We start from the raw sequence: 11,260 nt of genomic DNA, 5'->3' as shown, positions 1-11,260 counted from the left end.
CAGGGGTTACCCAGGGGCTATGCAGGGGCCACCCAGGGCCACCCAGGGGATACCCAGGGGTTACCCAGGGGCTACGCAGGGGCCACCCAGGGCCACCCAGGGGCCACCCAGGGGTTACCCAGGGGCTACCAGGGGCTACCCAGGGGCCACCCAGGGCCACCCAGATACCCAGGGGCCACTCAGGGACCACCCAGGGCCACCCAGGGCCACCCAGTGGCCACCCAGGGCACCCAGGCCCACCTGGCACGTGCTTGTCGGCGAATTTGACGTTGATGATGTAGTTGCCGGGCTCGGTGGGGCAGTAGGTGACCTTGCAGGTGCCGTCCTCCACGTCCTCGCAGTTGATGTCCACCTTGCTGGGCCCCTCGATGGACAGGCCCAGCCCGCCGTAGCCTGCGGACCCGCGCGGGGGCGCGCTCGGAGCTGGCCCGCGGCTGCTGGCCCCAGCCTGGCCACCAACCCATCCCAGCCATGGCCATGGGCACCAACCCATCCCAGCCTGGCCACCAACCCATCCCAGCCATGGCCATGGGCACCAACCCATCCCAGCCATGGCCATGGGCACCAACCCATCCCAGCCATGGCCACCAACCCCATCCCAGCCATGGCCACCACCTCATCCCAGCCATGGCCACCATCCCATTCCAGCCTGGCCACCAACCCATCCCAGCCATGGCCATGGGCACCATCCCATCCCAGCCTGGCCACCAACCCATCCCAGCCATGGCCATGGGCACCAACCCATCCCAGCCATGGCCATGGCCACCATCCCATCCCAGCCATGGCCACCATCCCATGCTAGCCATGGCCACCATCCCATCCCAGCCATGGCCATGGCCACCAACCATCCCAGCCATGACCATGGCCACCAACCCATCCCAGCCATGGCCACCAACCCATGCCAGCCATGGCCACCATCCCATCCCATCCCAGCCATGGCCATGGGCACCAACCCATCCCAGCCATGGCCACCAACCCATCCCAGCCTGGCCACCAACCCATCCCAGCCATGGCCATGGGCACCAACCCAGCCCAGCCATGGCCATGGGCACCAACCCATCCCAGCCATGGCCACCAACCCATCCCAGCCATGGCCACCACCTCATCCCAGCCATGGCCACCATCCCATCCCATCCCAGCCATGGCCATGGCCACCAACCCATCCCAGCCATGGCCACCACCTCATCTCAGCCATGGCCACCATCCCATCCTGCCCATGGCCATGGCCACCACCCCATCCCAGCCATGACCATGGCCACCAACCCATACCAGCCATGGCCATGGGCACCAACCCATCCCAGCCACAGCCATGGCCACCAACCCATCCCAGCCATGGCCACCATCCCATCCCATCCCAGCCACAGCCATGGCCACCAACCCATCCCAGCCATGGCCATGGGCACCAACCCATCCCAGCCATGACCATGGCCACCAACCCATCCCAGCCATGGCCACCACCTCATCCTGCCCATGGCCATGGCCACCATCCCATCCCAGCCATGACCATGGCCACCAACCCATCCCAGCCATGGCCACCACCTCATCTTGCCCATGACCATGGCCACCAACCCATCCCATCCTGGCCACCGTCACACTATGGCCATGATCCCATCCTGGCCATGGCCATGGCCACGGCCACCATCCCATCCCAGGCATGATCACCATCCCATCCCAGCCATGGCACCATTTCATCCCAGCCATGACCATGGCCACCATCCCATCCTGCCCATGGCCATGGCCACCATTTCATCCCGGCCATGGCCACCATCCCATCTTGCCCATGGCCACAGCCATGGCCACCGTTGCATCCCAACCATGACCACGGTCACCATCCCATCCTGGCCATGACCACGGCCACCATTTCATCCCAGCCATGGCCACCACCCCATCCTGCCCATGGCCATGGCCACCATTGCATCCCAGCCATGACCATGGCCACCATCCCATCCTGCCCATGGCCATGGCCACCACCTCTTCCCAGACATGGCCACCACCCCATCCTGCCTATGGCCATGGCCACCACCCCATCCCAGCCATGACCACGGCCACCATCCCATCCTGCCCATGGCCATGGCCACCATTGCATCCCAACCATGACCATGGCCACCATCCCATCCCATCCTGGCCATGGCCATGGCCACCACCTCATCCCAGCCATGGCCACCATCCCATCCTGGCCATGGCCATGACCACAGCCACCACCTCATCCCAGCCATGACCACGGCCACCATCCCACCCTGGCCACGGCCACCATTTCAATGCCTCTCCCACAGCCCCCACCCAGTGGCCCGGTGGCCGCGTGGGCTCACCGGCGCTGCGCGTGTCCACGATGAACTCGGCCATCTCGAAGGTGTGACCTTCCACCAGCCCCTTGCCCCACACCTTCACGCGGCTAGCGTCGCCGATCTCCGACTGGCCCACCAGGATCTTGAAGGGGCTGTTGGTGACGTGCTGCCCGCTCTTCTTCACGCTCACCACGTGCTCGCCCACCTCCTTGGGCGTGAAGGAGATGCCTGCAGCGGGGGGACCACCGTTAGCCACCTCCGCCAGGCGCCTGGCCACCTCTGCCAGGCCCCTGGCCACCACCTCCAGGCCTCTGGCCACCTTCACCAGCCCCTGGCCACATCAACCAGCCCCCTGGCCACCACCTCCAGGCCCCCTGGCCACCACCTCCAGGCCTCTGGCCACCTTCACCAGCCCCTGGCCACATCAACCAGCCCCCTGGCCACCACCTCCAGGCCCCTGGCCACCACCTCCAGGCCTCTGGCCACCACCTCCAGGCCTCTGGCCACCTTCACCAGCCCCTGGCCACATCAACCAGCCCCCTGGCCACCACCTCCAGGCCCCTGGCCACCACCTCCAGGCCTCTGGCCACCACCACCAGCCCCTGGCCACATCAACCAGCCCCCTGGCCACCACCTCCAGGCCCCTGGCCACCACCTCCAGGCCTCTGGCCACCTTCACCAGCCCCTGGCCACATCAACCAGCCCCCTGGCCCCACCACCAGCCCCTGGCCACATCAACCAGCCCCCTGGCCACCACATCCAGGCCCCTGGCCACCACCTCCAGGCCTCTGGCCACCACCACCAGCCCCTGGCCACATCAACCAGCCCCCTGGCCACCACCCTCCAGGCCCCTGGCCACCACCTCCAGGCCCCTGGCCACCACCACCAGCCCCTGGCCACATCAACCAGCCCCCTGGCCACCTTCGCCAGCCCCCTGGCCACCACCTCCAGGCCTCTGGCCACCTTCACCAGCCCCTGGCCACCTCAACCAGCCCCCTGGCCACCACCTCCAGGCCCCTGGCCACCACCTCCAGGCCTCTGGCCACCACCACCAGCCCCTGGCCACATCAACCAGCCCCCTGGCCACCCACCTCCAGGCCCCTGGCACCACCTCCAGGCCTCTGGCCACCACCACCAGCCCCTGGCCACATCAACCAGCCCCCTGGCCACCACCTCCAGGCCCCTGGCCACCACCTCCAGGCCTCTGGCCACCTTCACCAGCCCCTGGCCACCTCAACCAGCCCCTGGCCACCACCTCCAGGCCCCCTGGCCACCACCTCCAGGCCTCTGGCCACCACCACCAGCCCCCTGGCCACCTTCGGCCAGCCCCCTGGCCACCACCTCCAGGCCCCTGGCCACCACCTTCCAGCCCCTGGCCACCACCTCCAGCCCCCTGGCCACCTCAACCAGCCCCCTGGCCACCTTCGCCAGCCCCCTGGTCACCACCTCCAGGCCTCTGGCCACCACCACCAAGCCCCTGGCCACATCAACCAGCCCCCTGGCCACCACCTTCCAGGCCCCTGGCCACCACCTCCAGGCCTCTGGCCACCACCACCAGCCCCTGGCCACATCAACCAGCCCCCTGGCAACCACCTCCAGGCCCCTGGCCACCACCTCCAGGCCTCTGGCCACCTTCACCAGCCCCTGGCCACCTCAACCAGCCCCCTGGCCACCACCTCCAGGCCCCTGGCCACCACCTCCAGGCCTCTGGCCACCTTCACCAGCCCCTGGCCACCTCAACCAGCCCCCTGGCCACCACCTCCAGGCCCCTGGCCACCACCTCCAGGCCCCTGGCCACCACCACCAGCCCCTGGCCACATCAACCAGCCCCCTGGCCACCATCTCCAGGCCCCTGGCCACCACCTCCAGCCCCCTGGCCACCTCAACCAGCCCCCTGGCCACCTTCGCCAGCCCCCTGGTCACCACCTCCAGGCCTCTGGCCACCACCACCAGCCCCTGGCCACCTCAGCCAGCCCCGTGGCCACCACCTCCAGCCCCTGGCCACCTTCACCAGCCCCCTGGCCATCTCCACCAGCCCCTGGCCACCACCTCTAGCCTTGGCCACCATCTCCAGCTCTGGCCACCACTCCACACCCTGGCTACCACCACCAGCCCCTGGCCACATCCACCAGCTCCTGGCCACCACCACCAGTCCATGGCCACCACCTCCAGCCCTGGCCACCACCACCAGCCCCTGGCCATCTCCACCAGCCCTGGCCACCGCCACCAGCTCCTGGCCACTGCCACCAGCTCCTGCCACCACCCACCAGCCCCTGGCCACCTCCACCACCCCTGGCCACCACCACCAGTCATGGCCACCACCTCCAGCCCCTGGCCACCTTCACCAGCCCCCTGGCCATCTCCACCAGCCCCTGGCCACCACCTCTAGCCCTGGCCACCATCTCCAGCTCTGGCCACCACTCCACACCCTGGCTACCACCACCAGCCCCTGGCCACATCCACCAGCTCCTGGCCACCACCACCAGTCATGGCCACCACCTCCAGCCCTGGCCACCACCACCAGCCCCTGGCCACCTCCACCAGCCCCTGGCCACCGCCACCAGCTCCTGGCCACTGCCACCAGCTCCTGGCCACCACCACCAGCCCCTGGCCACCTCCACCACCCCTGGCCACCACCACCAGTCATGGCCACCACCTCCAGCCCTGGCCACCACCACCAGCCCCTGGCCACCTCCAGCCCCTGGCCACCACGTCCAGTCATGGCCACCACCTCCAGCCCTGGCCACCACCACCAGCCCCTGGCCACCTCCAGCCCCTGGCCACCACGTCCAGTCATGGCCACCACCTCCAGCCCCTGGCCACCTCCACCAGCTCCTGGCCACCACCACCAGTCATGGCCACCACCTCCAGCCCTGGCCACCACCACCAGCCCTGGCCACCACCACCAGCCCCTGGCCACCTCCACCAAGCCCCTGGCCACCTCCAGCCCCTGGCCACCATGTCCAGTCATGGCCACCACCTCCAGCCCTGGCCACCACCACCAGCCCCTGGCCACCTCCACCAGCCCTGGCCACCCACCACCAGTCATGGCCACCACCTCCAGTCATGGCCACCACCTCCAGCCCCTGGCCACCACCACCAAGCCCTGGCCACCACCACCAGCCCCTGGCCACCTCCACCAGCCCCTGGCCACCTCCAGCCCCTGGCCAACCACGTCCAGTCATGGCCACCACCCTCCAGCCCCTGGCCACCACCACCAGCCCCTGGCCACCTCCAGCCCCTGGCCACCACGTCCAGTCATGGCCACCACCTCCAGCCCCTGGCCACCTCCACCACTCCTGGCCACCACCACCAGCCCCTGGCCACCTCCACCAGCCCCTGGCCACCTCCAGCCCCTGGCCACCACGTCCAGTCATGGCCACCACCACCAGGCCCCTGGCCACCACCACCAGCCCCTGGCCACCTCCACCAGCCCTGGCCACCACCACCAGTCATGGCCACCACCTCCAGCCCTGGCCACCACCACCAGCCCCTGGCCACCCCCACCAGCCCCTGACCACCAGCAACACAACCCTGTCCGTGGCCACCAAACCCTGAGCACCCAATGCCACGGGGCCACCCCAAGCCCCGTCGTCGCCGTGCCCCCCACCCCCGACCCCCCCTCTCACCGATGTGGCGGTTGGGCAACCCTCTTGAGCAGGCAGGGCTCCTCGTTGCCCGAGGGCGCCCCGGATGCTAGCCGTCAGCAGGCTGAGGTCGGTCTCGGTGATCTTCAGCGAGACGTCGGTGGAGGTGCCCCACGTTGAGCTGGGACGTCCCGCATGGAGTCGTCCCCTGCGGAGGGGCCATCAGCGGGGCCCGTGGGGCTACTAGCCCCGGGCGGGTAGGGGGGGGCTTCCCCCAAAGCGGGTGAAACGGGGCCTCAGGGGCCACCAGATTGGGTGCCCAGGAGGTCCCCACGGGTGGTGGGGTGCTGGTGGCCGCGCAGTTGCCCACATGGCCGTGACCACGCAGTTGCCCCCATGGCCGTGACCACGCAGTTGCCCCCATGGCAATCCCTGACCACACAGTTGCCCCCATGGCCGTGACCGCGCAGTTGCCCCCATGGCCACCCATGACCCCGTGGTCGCCTGCACGCCTGCGCCGCCGCCCCCCGGAGCTCCCAACAACCTTGGTGGCCACTCATGACCCCACGGTTTGCCCCCATGACCATGACCCCACGGTCGCCCCCCACGCCCCCCACCTCTCCCCACAGCCCTGGTGGCCACCCACGACCCCAACGGTCGCCCCCACGCCCCCCGCCGCTCCCCACAGCCCTGGTGGCCACCCATGACCCCACGGTCGCCCCCACGCCCCCCGCTGCTCCCCACAGCCTCGGTGGCCACCCATGACCCCACGGTTGCCCCCATGACCACGACCCCACGGTCGCCCCCACGCCCCCCGCCTCTCCCCACAGCCTTGGTGGCCACCCACGACCCCACGGTCGCCCCCCACGCCCCCCGCCTCTCCCCCACAGCCTTGGTGGCCACCCATGACCCCGTGGTTGCCCCCACGCCCCCCGCCTCTCCCCACAGCCCTGGTGGCCACCCACGGCCCCCACGGTCGCCCCCACGCCCCCCGCCTCTCCCCACAGCCCTGGTGGCCACCCAGGACCCCACGGTCGCCCCCACGCCCCCTGCCTCTCCCCACAGCCTCGGTGGCCACCCATAACCCCACGGTCGCCCCCACGCCCCCGCCTCTCCCCACAGCCTCGGTGGCCACCCACGACGCCACGGTCGCCCCCACGCCCCCCGCCTCTCCCCACAGCCTCGGTGGCCACCCAAAACCCCACGGTTGCCCCCACGCCCCCCCGCCTCTCCCCACAGCCCTGGTGGCCACCCACGACCCCACGGTCGCCCCCACGCCCCCCGCCCTCTCCCCACAGCCTCGGTGGCCACCCACGACCCCACGGTCGCCCCCACGCCCCCCGCCGCTCCCCCACAGCCCTGGTGGCCACCACACGACCCACGGTCCGCCCCCACGCCCCCCGCCGCTCCCCACAGCCCTGGTGGCCACCCACGACCCCACGGTCGCCCCCACGCCCCCCTGCCTCTCCCCACAGCCTCGGTGGCCACCCATGACCCCACGGTCGCCCCCACGCCCCCCGCCTCTCCCCACAGCCTCGGTGGCCACCCATGACCCCACGGTCGCCCCCACGCCCCCCGCCACTCCCCACAGCCCTGGTGGCCACCCATGACCCCACGGTTGCCCCCATGACCATGACCCATGGTCGCCCCCACGCCCCCCGCCTCTCCCCCACAGCCTCGGTGGCCACCCACGGACCCCCACGGTCGCCCCCCACGCCCCCCGCCGCTCCCCACAGCCTCGGTGGCCACCCACGCCCCCACGGTCGCCCCCACGCCCCCTGCCTCTCCCCACAGCCTCGGTGGCCACCCATGACCCCGTGGTTGCCCCCACGCCCCCCACCTCTCCCCACAGCCCTGGTGGCCACCCACGACCCCACGGTCGCCCCCACGCCCCCCCCGCCTCTCCCCACAGCCTCGGTGGCCACCCATGACCACCACGGTCGCCCCCCACGCCCCCTGCCTCTCCCCACAGCCTCGGTGGCCACCCATGGACCCCATGGTCGCCCCCACGCCCCCGCCGCTCCCCACAGCCCTGGTGGCCACCCATGACCCCACGTCGCCCCCACGCCCCCCACCTCTCCCCACAGCCCTGGTGGCCACCCATGACCCCACGGTTGCCCCCATGACCATGACCCCATGGTCGCCCCCACGCCCCCTGCCTCTCCCCACAGCCTTGGTGGCCACCCACGACCCCACGGTTGCCCCCATGGCCCCCCACCTCTCCCCACAGCCTCGGTGGCCACCCACGACCCCCACGGTCGCCCCCACGCCCCCCGCCTCTCCCCACAGCCTCGGTGGCCACCCATGACCCCACGGTTGCCCCCATGACCACGACCCCACGGTCGCCCCCACGCCCCCCCCCCGCCTCTCCCACAGCCTCGGTGGCCACCCATGACCCCATGGTCGCCCCCACGCCCCCTGCCACTCCCCACAGCCCTGGTGGCCACCCACGACCCCACGGTCGCCCCCACGCCCCCCGCCTCTCCCCACAGCCTCGGTGGCCACCCACGACCCCACGGTCGCCCCCCACGCCCCCCCGCCGCTCCCCACAGCCTCGGTGGCCACCCACGACCCCACGGTCGCCCCCACGCCCCCGCTTCTCCCCACAGCCTCGGTGGCCACCCATGGACCCACGGTTGCCCCCACGCCCCCCGCCTCTCCCCACAGCCTCAGTGGCCACCCATCACCCCATGGTTGCCCCCACGCCCCCCACCTCTCCCCACAGCCTCAGTGGCCACCCACGACCCCACGGTTGCCCCCACGCCCCCCGCCTCTCCCCACAGCCTTGGTGGCCACCCACGACCCCACGGTCGCCCCCACGCCCCCCGCCTCTCCCCACAGCCCTGGTGGCCACCCACGCCCCCACGGTCGCCCCCACGCCCCCCGCCTCTCCCCACAGCCTCGGTGGCCACCCATGACCCCACGGTTGCCCCCATGACCACGACCCCACGGTCGCCCCCACGCCCCCCGCCTCTCCCCACAGCCTTGGTGGCCACCCACGACCCCACGGTCGCCCCCACGCCCCCCGCCTCTCCCCACAGCCTTGGTGGCCACCCATGACCCCGTGGTTGCCCCCACGCCCCCCCGCCTCTCCCCACAGCCCTGGTGGCCACCCACGCCCCCACGGTCGCCCCCACGCCCCCTGCCTCTCCCCACAGCCTCGGTGGCCACCCACGCCCCCACGGTCGCCCCCACGCCCCCCACCTCTCCCCACAGCCTCGGTGGCCACCCACGCCCCCACGGTCGCCCCCACGCCCCCCACCTCTCCCCACAGCCTCGGTGGCCACCCACGACCCCACGGTCGCCCCCACGCCCCCCGCCTCTCCCCACAGCCTTGGTGGCCACCCATCACCCCATGGTTGCCCCCACGCCCCCCGCCTCTCCCCACAGCCTCGGTGGCCACCCACGCCCCCACGGTCGCCCCCACGCCCCCCCGCCTCTCCCCACAGCCCTGGTGGCCACCCACGCCCCCACGGTCGCCCCCACGCCCCCCACCTCTCCCCACAGCCTCGGTGGCCACCCACGCCCCCACGGTCGCCCCCACGCCCCCCACCTCTCCCCACAGCCTCGGTGGCCACCCACGACCCCACGGTCGCCCCCACGCCCCCCGCCTCTCCCCACAGCCTTGGTGGCCACCCATCACCCCATGGTTGCCCCCACGCCCCCCGCCTCTCCCCACAGCCTCGGTGGCCACCCACGCCCCCACGGTCGCCCCCACGCCCCCCGCCTCTCCCCACAGCCCTGGTGGCCACCCACGCCCCCACGGTCGCCCCCCACGCCCCCCGCCTCTCCCCACAGCCTCGGTGGCCACCCACGCCCCCACGGTCGCCCCCACGCCCCCCGCCTCTCCCCACAGCCTCGGTGGCCACCCATGACCCCACGGTTGCCCCCATGACCACGACCCCACGGTCGCCCCCACGCCCCCCGCCTCTCCCCACAGCCTTGGTGGCCACCCACGACCCCACGGTCGCCCCCACGCCCCCCGCCTCTCCCCACAGCCTTGGTGGCCACCCATGACCCCGTGGTTGCCCCCACGCCCCCCGCCTCTCCCCACAGCCCTGGTGGCCACCCACGCCCCCACGGTCGCCCCCACGCCCCCTGCCTCTCCCCACAGCCTCGGTGGCCACCCACGCCCCCACGGTCGCCCCCACGCCCCCTGCCTCTCCCCACAGCCTCGGTGGCCACCCACGACCCCACGGTCGCCCCCACGCCCCCCACCTCTCCCCACAGCCTCGGTGGCCACCCACGCCCCCACGGTCGCCCCCACGCCCCCCACCTCTCCCCACAGCCTCGGTGGCCACCCACGACCCCACGGTCGCCCCCACGCCCCCCGCCTCTCCCCACAGCCTTGGTGGCCACCCATCACCCCATGGTTGCCCCCACGCCCCCCACCTCTCCCCACAGCCCTGGTGGCCACCCATGACCCCACGGTCGCCCCCACGCCCCCCACCTCTCCCCACAGCCTCGGTGGCCACCCACGCCCCCACGGTCGCCCCCACGCCCCCCGCCGCTCCCCACAGCCTCGGTGGCCACCCATGACCCCACGGTTGCCCCCATGACCATGACCCCACGGTCGCCCCCACGCCCCCCGCCTCTCCCCACAGCCTTGGTGGCCACCCACGCCCCCACGGTCGCCCCCACGCCCCCCACCTCTCCCCACAGCCCTGGTGGCCACCCACGCCCCCACGGTCGCCCCCACGACCCCCCGCCGCTCCCCACAGCCCTGGTGGCCACCCCCAAAAGCCCCCTTGGCGGGCGGGGCGGGGGTCCCGGCGCTCACCGGTGATCTTGGCCGTGAAGGGGCTACCGGGGATGTGCTTGTCGTCGAAGCGGACGATGATGTTGTAGTCGCCGGGGGCGGTGGGCAAGTAGGAGACGGCGCAGGTGCCATCTTTGTTGTCCTGGCAAGTGATCTCCGCCTTGGAGGGGCCTTCCACGGCTAGCGATAGCCCACCTTGGGGGGGGGGGGGGGGGGGCGAGGAGGGGGAGACGGGCGTCGGGCGGGGGTCCCCGAGGCGTGGCGGCGGGGCACGCCCCCCCCCCCCCCCCCGGGTCGGTGGCCACGGTGGCTAGCGCTCACCCTCGCCGGCGCCCTTGGTGACGATGGTGAAGGCGCAGGGCTTGTTGGCCACGCCGTGGCTCAGCCCCGGGCCGTAGGCGCTGACGTGCCGGGGGTTGATGGCGTCCACGTAGAACTGGAGGGGGCTCCCTGGGGGGGAGGGGAGAGCCCAGTGCCTCCCAGTACATCCCAGTGCATCCCAGTGCCTCCCAGTGCCTCCCAGTACATCCCAGTGCCCTCCCAGTGCCCTCCCAGTGCCCCCCCAGTTCATCCCAGTGCCTCCCAGTGCATCCCAGTGCCCCCCCCAGTTCATCCCAGTGCCTCCCAGT

General features: G+C 72.3%; 1 protein-coding gene across 1 annotated transcript in view; it reads right to left on the bottom strand.

Annotated features, from left to right (window-relative positions):
- LOC142596964 (filamin-C-like) overlaps nucleotides 1-11,260 on the bottom strand; it is a gene marked incomplete at its 3' end in the record, with an annotated part of 43,271 nt that overhangs the window by 5,877 nt on the left and 26,134 nt on the right. Inside the window, 9 exon segments of the mRNA XM_075727407.1 lie at nucleotides 241-393; nucleotides 2,310-2,513; nucleotides 5,915-5,933; nucleotides 5,935-5,973; nucleotides 5,975-6,043; nucleotides 6,045-6,062; nucleotides 6,064-6,080; nucleotides 10,653-10,826; nucleotides 10,953-11,081. Of these exon segments, the coding sequence (XP_075583522.1) occupies nucleotides 241-393; nucleotides 2,310-2,513; nucleotides 5,915-5,933; nucleotides 5,935-5,973; nucleotides 5,975-6,043; nucleotides 6,045-6,062; nucleotides 6,064-6,080; nucleotides 10,653-10,826; nucleotides 10,953-11,081 (822 nt within the window).

Source organism: Pelecanus crispus, unplaced genomic scaffold, assembly GCF_030463565.1.
Source record: "Pelecanus crispus isolate bPelCri1 unplaced genomic scaffold, bPelCri1.pri SCAFFOLD_266, whole genome shotgun sequence".
In the NCBI taxonomy this organism is placed as follows: domain Eukaryota; kingdom Metazoa; phylum Chordata; class Aves; order Pelecaniformes; family Pelecanidae; genus Pelecanus; species Pelecanus crispus.
This window is presented reverse-complemented; position numbering and strand designations above follow the sequence as displayed.